This window comes from Chiloscyllium plagiosum, unplaced genomic scaffold, assembly GCF_037043375.1.
Source record: "Chiloscyllium plagiosum isolate Xiang-an unplaced genomic scaffold, Cpla_swu_hap1 HiC_scaffold_32, whole genome shotgun sequence".
In the NCBI taxonomy this organism is placed as follows: Eukaryota; Metazoa; Chordata; class Chondrichthyes; order Orectolobiformes; family Hemiscylliidae; genus Chiloscyllium; species Chiloscyllium plagiosum.
In genome coordinates, this window is record NW_028270170.1 from 21628893 (window position 1) to 21641380 (window position 12488).

Below are 12488 nucleotides of genomic sequence, written 5' to 3' on the forward strand. Positions count from 1 at the left end.
AATTAAATTAAATTTAATAAACACAACATTCCTGCTATAAACCAGGCATTCACCTTTTCCTCCTTTGAATTGCTTTACTACAGGGAGCTCACCTTCAACCAACACTGTGAGTTGTCCTATACACCATAGATTATAACAGTTCAAGTAGACAGCTCACCACATGGGATGGGCAATAAATGCTAATCTAGCCAGTGATGTCCACAGCATTTGAAAGAATTAAAAAAAGTCATTATATAACAGTTTAATTGCAAAGAAGCTATAAGGGAAATAGCCAATTGTTAATTAACTATTAATTGATTTGGCTGCAGCTGGGGTAAAGATATTGCGTTGTGTCACACTGATTAAAAGCTTTCCTCTTGCAACCTATTTATCCTGAAGCATTTTCGCTGCAACTGACAAATAACAATGAAGAGGTGAATTAATAATGAGCGCAGTTCTGTAAGTTTGTTTTATGCAAATTATTGTTGCTGCTTTCAATATAAAGAAAAATCAGTAAAATGCATGGGTGGCATGGTGGCTCAGTGGTTAGCACTGCTGCCTCACAGTACCAGGGTTCCAGGTTTGATTCTAGCCTTGAGTGACTGTGTGGAGTTTGCACATTCTCCCTGTGTCTGTGTAGGTTTCCTCCCACAGTCCAAAGACGTGCAGGTCAGGTGAATTGGCTGTGCTAAATTGCCTATAGTGCTCGGTGCATTAGTCAGAGGGAAATGGGTCTGGGTGGGTTACTGTTTGGAGGGTTGGGTTGGGCTGCAGGGCCTGTTTCCACACTGTAGGGAATCTATGTACCCACTGATTTTGTTAACTTCATTCTATTGTGCTGCCGTTTGGCTGATTATATCTTGCACCTTGCCAAGGTCATGATCTATTAAACTATATCTAGCTTATGATTGTGTTTGAGAATATATTGTGCTTTTGTTCACTGGAATTAGCCTGAATGTGTATTGGGTCTAAATTGGAATGACATCCTCACTTCCTCTGCAAAGTGCTGTAAAGCTCTTGGTTGCGCACATTACAATTTTATTGCCTAGGTCCACTTCTTTCCCAGATATCAAACAGCACCTTCCATTAAATTCCATTGAATATCTACAATGTAATATGATGCAAAGTGAACAGAAATCTGACTGATTCTGAACTGCCCTCTGAAATGCCCGACAAGCCTTTCAGTACGAGGGCAATTAGGGATTAGTTGGCAAACAGCTTGGTCAACCTCACTCATATCCTGCAACAGAATAAAAAAAATTGAAACAGTATCCTAAAAAAGGTGGGTTTTAAAAAAATTGATTTATAGGATGATAGCGTTGCTGGCTAGGCCAGCATTTATTGCCCATCACGAATTGCCCAGAGGGCAGCTAAGAGTTAACCACATTGTCTGGAGTCACATGTAGGCCAGACCAGATAAGGATGGTAGTTTCCTTCCCTAAAGGACATGAGTTTTACCAAAAATCAACAATGGATTCTTGGTCACCATTAGAATGTTAATTCAAGATGTTTATTAAATTCAAATTCCACCATATGCCTTGACAGGATTCAAACCCAGGTCCCCAGAACATTACCTGGGTCTTTGCATTAACAGTGATAATACAGTCAGGCTATCGCTTCTTCAATGTTTTGTGGAGAACAGGATAAAAGAATCAGTCTGATTAAAATAGCTGGAAAAAACAAGCTGGAATGCAAATATTTTAGTGGATTGAAGTAGGATGTAACTTGATGCAATGGATTTGAAGAATATTGTTTCAAACCGGGAATTAGCTTCACCAATGGCACAGGCAAATGAGGATAGAATCCTCTCTCTCATGGTTGTAAAGATTTTGAGTGAAAGAAGTTAGTGCAAACCATAATCAGTTTGTAATGGGAGTGCATCCCCACACATAACATTTTATTTTGAAAGACTCCAAGGCTGCATTGCATGGGCAGAGAAACTGAAAAAGATGAGAGTTTTAAAAAATGTTTTCTTTCACTAAATATGAGGATTGCTGACAAGGTCAGTATTTGTCACCCCTCTCTAATTACACTTGTCGTGAATGGTTTGTTCAGATCTTTCAGAGAGCAATTGTGAGTCAATGACATTGCCATAGTTCAAGAGTCACATGTAGGACAGACCAGGTAAGGATGGCAGATTTCCCTCTCTGAGGGACATTCATGAACGAGATGAGATTTTACATCAACTGATGATAATTTCCATGGTACTTTTACTGAAACCAGCTTTGATATCAAGATTTATTAGCAGAATTTAAATAGCATCTGTTGCTGTGGTGGGATATAAATCTGTATCCCCAGACATTTAGCCTGGGCCTCTGGCAGTGTATTCATGTGGGACATGTCCAGATCCCATGTAACCAGTACAATCAAGAAGCACCTGAAAAGAAGCAGCACCCACAATGCTGTTACAGCAGGGGCTTCAATCACTGTAATTTAACCTTTGGAAATGTGCTTCAACAATCCATTCAAGGTTAAAACTCACAACGCCCAGTTATATAAACTCTGTGTTCTATGATCCTGCCCCACTCGCTACCTGATGAAGGAACAGAGCTCTGAAAGCTTGTACTTCCAAATAAACCTGTTGGACTATAATCTGGTGTTGTGTGATTTTTAACTTTGTCCACCCCAGTCCAACACCAGCATCTCCACATTATCGAATCCATTCAAGGATTATGTTCATGACAAATAGAACAGGTGGATTATTGGAGGAGAAAAAAATAGTCTTCACAAAGTCTGAAATTATCATCCAATCATGGTCTAATATTAATGCATCAGGTCAATGCAGAGTATCCAATAGAATAGATGGAAAAGAGGATATGTTGGTGAGGATGACCCTGAAACTGAAAGCATCAAATTCAGAGGGAGAGACTTAATGTTGCTGTGGCCAATGTGACTCCGAATGAATTTGATTAACCCTTTCCATTAGACACCAAAGACAAATCAATTGAATGGCTTTTAAAAAGTTTTGAACATGAGTAAAGGTATGTCCACAGAATCAATTCTTGTGTTAAAATGATAACCATCAACGCCAGCAATTCACATTTTATACTCAACATAGAAGTTGACCCCATTTTCTGGAATGATATTTAAAGCCTTCAGAGGTTGACTTATATGCTACTATCTACAGTAGCAAAAGTATATTCCAGCTCCCATCACTGTCATCCCTCACCACAAGCAGCATTTAATTGTTGGAATTGACACTGAGATGGCCTGCAATAACTTACAGCTCGTCCAGATTGTTGTGTAGATAAATCCAATAGTTGGTTGCCTTCAGTCCTAAGTCTTCTGTTGCGCCTCTGAGACCAACAAAGACAAGGAATGATCCCATGCTATGCTGGACCATGTCAAGCTGGGATTGAATGGCTGCAAGAGAAAAGATACCGCTTAGCATGATTACTGCTGTGTTCTACTGCATGACAAACCATACACACACTTCATATTCATAGAATCCTACAGTGTGGAAACACGCCATTTGGCCCAATAGGTTCACACTGACCCTCCGAGGAGTATCCCATCCACACCCATTCCCCTAACCCTATTACTCTACATTTTCCCCTGACTAATGCACCTAGCCTACACATTCCTGAGCACTCTGGACAATTTAGCATGGCCAATTCACCTAACCTGTGCATCTTTGGAATATGGGAAGAAACCGGAGCACCCAAAGAAAACCCATGCAGACACGGAGAGAATGTGCAAACTCCACACAGTGAGTCACTCAAGGCTGGAATCAAACTGGGTCCCTGGCGCTGTGAGGCAGCAGTGCTAACCACTGAGCCAACATACTGCCTATGAATGGGAGGAATGCTACCATATAAACATTTAGGTAACCTTGTAATCTCTCTTATGCCTTCGGTGATATTAGCAACATTCAGGAAAGTAAGGCCAAGTGGCCAGTAAACGGTGGAGGAGTGTCTTTGTTAGTTAGTAATGAAATTAGTAAAATGGAAAGGGATGGCCTAAGTTCAGGAAACCAGAAGGTAAACGGTTGGGTCAAGATGAGAAATGATATAGACAAGAAATTAAAGATGGTGGTGTGGAGCATAAAGGAAGAAATAATAGAAGATTGTCAGAAATACCTGATGAAAATCATGAGAGATTTTAATCTATACATTAATTGTAAAAGTTTGTTGGGAAAACAAAGCTGAGGAGAAGAATTCATCGAATGTATTTGGGATCGTTTGTTGGAACAACATGTTCTGGGGATAACCTACTTCTGCTCCTTGTTCAGATGTTTGTGGCAAAGGCTTGTTATTGGTAACGCCATTTGTTGGTTTTCAAATGGCAGAGAAACATGAATATTGTTCTATTTATATCAAGTGATACATAGCCAATAAAGATCACTTGTTTGGCAATCTCACATACTGGAGATCACAATATATTGATTAACCACAGGAAGCAAGCTCCTGAAGTTGTGTAATTAGAAAAGCAGACATCTTCTCACCAGGTTTTGCTTGAATTTCTTTTGGTAAAAGGTGTTCATAAGTGTTGAATATTCCAGCATCAGAGATCACTGAAGGGGCATATATACATTCTTCTTCCTGTCCTTTTGTTACAGCTACTCCTACAGGGAGAAATACTTATAGTGAAGACATTTCAAATGCAGTAAACTATGTCATAAAAATGATTGGAACAAATATTGTTTTCATGAAGTGAATTAACACCTCATTGAGAAGCAGAATACATTGTTCTGTTGAAAGCTGTTCCACAGAAGGTGAGTTGACCAATGAATAGCCTTTGGTGATTGATGAAAGCTAGAATGGCCTACCTTTCTGACTAAGAGGTGGCACAGGATAGAAACTGAAGATTAACCAAAGTAAGGTACTGTGAATTTAAACTCACCAATGGCTTTCCCATCCTTGTTTATCAATATCCGTTGAACAGGAGCACGCACTAGAACAGCACCACCTGACCTCTGTATGACCGGGATAATATGGAAGGCGATCTCGCTGGCCCCGCCTTTTGGATACCATGCTCCACGTCTATAGTGATGTACCAGTAATGCATTCATTACAAAGCTGGTGTCTTTGGGAGCAACACCTGATGAGGCAAATCATTTTTTTTTAAATTTCCAAATGCATTGTAACCACTGTACTAATCTTTTCAGAGTCATCACAAAGTATAAGAAAACTATAATATTTACTACAAATGTAGAATGTATACAGTCATACAGTTATTTTCATGTTTCTGTGATCAACACTATAATAATTACCTTGCATGCATGTGTTAAATTGTGCACACTTTCAATTTTATGAACATCGCGCCGTATCAGAGCTCTGTAACGTTCATCTCCAACAAAAGATAACCTAATTTACTTCCTTTGTCATTCAGTATGATAATCACCTTGAAAATCCTGTATTCACCAGACTGAACTGAACTAGCCATATAAAGGCTAAAAGAGCAGGTAAGAGTCTGGGAGTCTGCAGTGAGTAACTCATCTCCTGACTCTCGATAATGCACAAGTTAGGAGTGTGATATACTGCGATGATGCTGCTCTGTTAACAAAGTTATGTTGTCCTTGGTTTTATCAAAAGGGGTTGTAAAGGCAGAAGTTCCAATATGCCTGGAAATATTCTACTTGAGAAGGCTTTTAAGTCATTCTTTTAAAACATTTGCACAATGACAGGGGAGAGGCCAGTTCTCTCAGTTCAGGGTTTATTTTGATTTGGTTTTAGCAAGCAGTCTGTTTGCAGCTGCTGGTCTTAGCTGGATTCAACTGAGCTTTTCTGGCTGACTGTCTCTCTGACTTCGCTCCTGTAAGAACTTGTGTTTGATTTTACCTTTTTTGCCAAGGGTGTGTTTATAGGGATGTTGCGAGTTTTTGGAACATCATCATTAAGTTGTGATCGAGTCGATTGGGTTTTCAGATAAGTTATGTTATTCTAAACTTGGTTCTCTTTTGTTCGTGTTTCATTTAGTAGTCTGTAAATTAATTCTGTTATGTTTAAAACTGAGTGGTTGGGCCAGCTATGTCAACTCCTGGAATACACCTGCTTAAAAAAAACTCGAAAAGTTAGGGTCTGAACTGCCTTCTTGAAATGTTTTGAGGGGGCCTGGCATGGTCCATAACAATACTGCCTGCTTGCTTATGGCTGTGTCAACAATACTCAAACTGCATGACACTGTCCAGGCAAAGAAGTCCACTTGACCAGCATCCCACCCAACACATGCAGCTCTGGTGGCATGTGGCTATAGTGGAGATCATCTACAAAATTTACTGAAGCAACTCCCTCAGGTTCCTTCAACAATGCCCTCACAACCTTACAGTTTGAAGGACAAACACAGAGTGCATTTGACGACTGGCAGCTGTGAGTTCCACTCCAGTCACTCTACATAAAAACATATTACAGGAACAGGTTGCTTGGGCAAAAGTTTTGAAACTTCCAATGAACAGCCTAACAAGAGTACCTTCAGCACGTAGCCTGCAGTAATTCAAGAAGTTGTCTCACTGCAATCTTCCCCAGGCAAATAGAAAGAGGCAATAAAGAGGTTTTGTCAATGTTCAGGAATGTAACATTCTGCAGGTACAGTAAACAGGTACAGTGGAAATAAATGTTTAAGGTGATAACGGGCAGAGATTCAAGTGAGCTGCTGTATCTTGGGCGATGTTGAACATCTTGTGTATGTCATTTTCGAATTAGGCATAATGATCAGGAAGAAACTGATAAGAAAATAAATATTTGGTCAATGATAGGATAAGGTAGGATATTTTCGATAGTGTTCGCACTGTCAAATCCAACTGAAATGATGCTGAGTTCATTGGTATTCCTCAATGGCTGACACACACACACACACACACACACACACACACGTATCTGTAACACATAGATTGATTAATATATCATAAACACAAGGGCTTTATCTTTATTCACCTGTTAGTGTGGGAGAGAAGGATAACAAGGCAAGTAAAAGATTCCTCTTACCAGTAAACATGTAACAAAAGACTGCTCGGAGATCCTGGTTATCTGTTAGTTCACTAACCACTTTTGTAAGGCTAGTGCTTGCAACCTTAAATATCGTAGAAATCCAATGAACAATGCCTGTCCTGACGAGAAATTTGGCTATGGGAAAGGGGATCATCTTGAGTACAGCCATCAGAGGTACTTGTTTTGAAACTTGCTGTAAAATGGAACAGAGATAACAAAATTCTTGCCATTTAGCATTCTGTAAGGTGACTTCCAAAGTATATTTCAATTATTTAGAAAAAAAACTCCCCATGAAGAATATTTACCAAAGGAATTTACAACTGCAATACCCACAGTGTTCTTAAGTCAGGTTACCTTTCACTACAAATGTGAACAAAACAGGAAACAAACATATTTCTCCATCATGTATCATTGTTATATTTCAGGTCTGTGCAGAGTTGTCTCAGGTCTCAAGAGAGCAGTCAAGAGGTCAACATACTTTTAAATGTGAAATCTAACATTACCTGATTTGAACGCATTCACTGTGTTTCAATACAAAGATTGAAGGAGAGCTAGGTTTGCCAGATTCCTTGTTCCAGCTATGTTCAGGCAATTGAAGAAACATCGACTGAGAAAAAGTCATTAAAAGGGAAATAGTAATGCTGTTGTTTGTCTTTTCCCATTGCTCATTATCTGAAGGCATTGAGTTTTATGATTTTTAACTATATCAGGATTTGCATCGTCAATTTTGTTTTTAATATCAGCAGTTAACACAGACTTCCAATTTTAAAATAAGTTATCAGCCAGTACTCCAAAACATTCAAACAAGGTCAAAGCATACTGTGCTGATTTAAAAATGATTAAGCAAGAACAAATCTCTTATCGACAGTCAGATAGGACAATGTGCAGTAATTACTTTAACATGTGCAAAATGAAAACAAAGTGAGACAGCAATGATTTTGGCCTCTTCTCAGTTTGTCACACCAAATAAGGGCAGATAAATTGGTCTGTATCATGTCCAATCTCAGAGTGTGATGGTGTAGGGGTGTTATCAGAAGTCTAATAATCCAGAGACTCAGCTAATATTCTGGGTTAAAGTCCCATATATGGAATCTGAATTCAAAAGGACAAGAACCTGGAAGTAAAAGTTTAACACTGACCATGAAACATTTGTTGGAGGCATCAGATTCTACAAAGTATATGGGCCTGACAACATTCCAGAATTGTACTGACGAAATGTGCTCCAGAACTTGTCAGACCATCGACAAGCTGATTCAGGACAACAGCAATACTGGCATCTATCTGATAATGTGAACATTTTCCCAGGTATGTCCTGTATGCAAGAGGTAGGAAAACTCTTACCTGGCCATCAGTCTACTCCTGATCATCAGTAAAGGGGACACCAACGGTGCAAAGGAATAACCCTTTCACTGATGCTCACTTTGGGTTCTGCCAGTTCCACACAGCTTTTGATCTCTTCCCAGCTTTGGTTCCAGAGGTGAGGTGAGAGTGACTATCCTTGATATCAAAGTCACACTTGACCCAATGCTGCATTGAGGGGCCCTAGCAAAACTAGACTCAATGGGGATCACGGGGAAAACTCTCCACTTGTACAAAGGATAATGGTTGTAGTAATGAGCAGGGTTAGACCTCCCAACTACAAGAAATCTCTGCAGGAGTTCCTCAGTGTAGTGTCCAAGGCCCAACCATCTTCAACTGCTTTATCAATGACCTTCCCTTCATCATAAGTTCAGAAATAGAGACGTTCACTGATAATTGCACAATGTTCAGCGTGATTTGTGACTCCTCAGATACTGAAACAGACCATGTCCAAATGCAGAAAGGCCTGGTCAATATCCATACAAGTGGCATAAAGCTTGACATCATCCAAGACAAAGTACCCACTTGATTTGCACCACATTCCAAACATTCACACCCTCTACCTCCTAAGCACAGTAGCAGCAGTGTGTGCCATCTACAAGATGTATTGTAGAAATTCACCTTGGTTCCTGAGACAGACTTTCCAAACCCATGACCCGTAACATCTAGAAAGACAAGGGCAGCAGGTATATCAGAACACCACTAGCTACAGTGTAACACTGTTCCTTCAATGTCACTGGGTTAAAATGCTGGAGTTCTCTTCCTCACAGCTTTGTGGGTCTATCTACACTAAATGGACTGCAGTGGTTCAGGAAGACAGCTCACCACCACCTTCTGAAGGATAATTGGAGGTGGACAATAAAATGTTGGTCCAGCCCATTTTCTATGAATGAATATTTCAAATAAAGGACATAGCATCTTCCCCCAGAGCCTCACCTGTATTGGCTTGGATCGTCTTTGGTTGTCCCAGGTGATTACCTGAAGGGAGTGTTATTTAAAAGACACAAATAAAGGTCCTTCAATGATTCAATTCGAAATGTGGAAACAACATTTCACCTTTTCCTTACTTCACTTAATAATTCTTGGCTCCAAGCTTCAGAAATGCTCACAAATCAGCAATGTGGCCATGACCAGATTATTTGCTTTTCAGCGATGTTAGTTGAGAGATAAATATTGGTGAGGATACAATGGAGAACTTCCTTGTTGTTCTATGAAATAAGAGGGCAGTTGAGAATCGACTGCATACCTTGTCAGAAGAAAGGTTGGCCATGTGGGGGCAAGAACTCTCCCCTGCCTCCTGACTCGTGGATTGGGTCAGAAAACTAATCACGTCAAACCTACTAGAAACCAGAGCTCTGCGAGAGCAAGCCATTATCATTCCAAAGTAAAGGTTCCAATGTCTGGAGGTCAGATGCCTTAAGTAACCCCAAAAGGACCTCTAAACTCAACTTAGTGTAATACATCCTCAACAACTTGAACTTGGAGTCACTACTTTATTCATTCACAAGATGAGGGCATTGTTGGCTAGGCCAGTATTCATTACTCAGAGGGCAGTTGAGAGTCAACCACATTGAGTTGGTCTGGAGTCACATGTAGGTCAGTCCATGTAAAAATGATAGATTCCCTCCCTATAGGATATCAGGGACCAGATGGTAATTTTCCTGACAGTTTTCACACTAGAACTTTTTTAAAAATTCTGGTTTTTAGTGGATTCAAATTCTCCCACCTGCCACATAAAGATTTGGACCCAGGTCTCCAGAACATTACCTCAGTCTCTAGATTAATAGTCCAGCAATAATACCACTAGGCTGTCACCTCCCCATCTTGCTGAGAAGATGTGGAAGAGTAGGTTAAAATGGACTACTAAGCAGCTGAGGATCAGGAGAGAGAACAAGCCGAGCAATGATGCCAGACTTCACAATCCTGTGAAAGAAACTAATGAATGAAATGACTCGTCTCATCTCACCCTCCAATGCTAATAACAGGCCCTACAACCTTCACAACCACTGAGCTGAGTCATGTTTTAGTCTTGAACTTAATACGAAGTAAATGAAGCGATGTAACAAGCTGGTTAATTACACTTCAGTGGAAATGCATTTTGATCGGTGTTGGGAACTAAGAATCACCCTTTGCAAACCCAGTTTTTAACTGTAGGTATCTGATTGTCTACTATGAGAAATATCCTCCTGACAGGACCAGTGCTAATGGAGAGGGAGGTGGAAGGCTGCTTCGATGAACCTCGGATAAATCAAGCAATCAATTTTTTTTTTGACTGCAGAAGCTCCATCCGTTCAGGATGTGACAGTGCCTATGGCAGTGCCACCAGCTGGTCCTAGTTGAGAAGGTGGTGCAAGAACCAATGCATTGTCATCCTGAGAATGGGATGAAACAACGGAAGTGTATGGACCTGTATTCGTTAGAGTTTAGAAGGTTGAGAGGAGATCTGATCAAAATGTATAATGTCCTAACAGGGACCAACAGACAGAGTGGAGGGAGAATGGTACAAGTTAGAAACAGTGCTGCAGAAGTGCAGATGAATTATGAGGTAGTGGAGGCCATTTGGCCCATTGTGCCTGTACTGGCTGTTAAATGAGTATGATTACCGAGGGCCAATATCTTGTTTCTTGCCCACACCCTTGCATATTATTTCTACCCAAATAATAATTCAATGGCTGCTTGAATGCTACAACTAAACCTGAGTCCTGAAGAAGGGTTATACCCGAACCTTTGACTTCTCCACCTCCCAATGCTACCTGGCTTCCAGCCTCCTGTTTGTCTACTCCACCATACTTTCAGACAATGCATTCCACACCCGAACTAATTGTTAACTGAAAAAGCTTTTCCTCACTTCATCCTTGCTTCTTTAGCACATCACCCTAAATCTGTGTTCTTTTGGTTTTGTTCTTTTTATGAGTGGACATGGTTTCTTCTTACCTAATTTGTCCAACATGATCATGATTTTGTAAACCTCAGTCAGAACCCCGTCTTTGTCATCTTCCCTCGAAGGACAACAGTCCCAACTTCTTCAATCTATCTTTATAACGGAAGTTCCTCATCCCAGGAACCATTTTTGCAAACTGTTTCTGCACTCTCTCTATTGCATTCTTCTTAGAATGTAATACTCAAAACTGTATGGAATTGCCTAGCTGAGGTTTCAACAAGTGACTTACACAAGTTTAGTACCATCTCTTTAGTCTTATACTCAATGTCCCTATTCATAAAACCGTGTGCGATAATTGTAATGAGGTCTGCCAGGTGGGTGTCATAGAATATGAGTTCCCAGATTGGGCTGTTAATCTGGTTGAATCAGGGAGCCCTGGCTGACAGATATAAATAGCGTGTCAGAGGTTCTGTTCACTCTGCAAGCTGCCTCTGAGGGATATGGATCAGTGCCCAGAACTCTCCACGTGTAAATAAAGGGTGACTTGGTGCAGATACTGGCCTTTGGAATTATTTCACTGTGGATGCTTCATTTACTGCTCTCTAATTGTCCTAACATTTTCAATGATCACTGCACATACCCAACCAGGCCCTCTTGTTCCTGCAAACCAAAACTCTGAGAGCATTTGGTATCTCTAGGAAGGTCCAGTTCAGCTCATTCCCAAATTTTAATACTTGAAGAAATTAAAATTACATCTCATCTGCAGGAACTGTAGGCAACTCTTTTTTTAGTTATTATTATTATGCTCCAGACTTAGCTTTCTTCCATCCATTGCTATGTTACTCTTATGGAGCGTCAAAACCTGTATTTTGTTTTAAGAAATCAAACATTTAACTTCACTTCTTTTCCACCACTCCAGCATCCCAACGCTCCAGTCTGGGAAAAATAATGACTTCTTATTCTAAAATAATTTCATTACTTTCAACTTATTTTCTTAGGAATGCTGCTTAGCACAAGTTTTCTCGTTGTTTGATACATGTTTCTCTCCCAAACAACTTCTCATCACAGACTCGAAAATTAACATCAGACTCTGGAAGGTTCTCCCCCAAGCATTCTGCCTAGTTTCCTGGGAACTCTGGGTAACTTCCTTTCACCTACGTATTGCAGTTTTAAAAGGTAATGGTTAACTCAAAGCACACAGACGATCCCATGTATTTCACTTAGAATGCAAAGAGCCCAAGCTTGCAGTAAACCATACTAAAATGCAAAGAGATAAATCTCAGTTTTGCATACTCCCAAATAGCCTTTGATGACATTCATCAAAAATCAGTGTTGGGCACCAA

The 12488-nt window shown here is 40.2% G+C and overlaps 1 protein-coding gene across 2 annotated transcripts in view; it reads right to left on the reverse strand.

The window, feature by feature from the left end:
• Positions 1-12488, reverse strand: part of LOC122539909 (all-trans-retinol 13,14-reductase) — a 47032-nt gene that overhangs the window by 15901 nt on the left and 18643 nt on the right. For both annotated transcript variants that reach the window (XM_043675070.2, XM_043675071.2), the window contains exons 4-7: positions 6903-7098; positions 4822-5019; positions 4424-4543; positions 3204-3342 (exon numbers count right to left, since the gene is read on the reverse strand). In XM_043675070.2, the coding sequence (XP_043531005.2) occupies positions 3204-3342; positions 4424-4543; positions 4822-5019; positions 6903-7098 (653 nt within the window). The remainder of the gene's footprint in view (positions 1-3203; positions 3343-4423; positions 4544-4821; positions 5020-6902; positions 7099-12488) is intronic.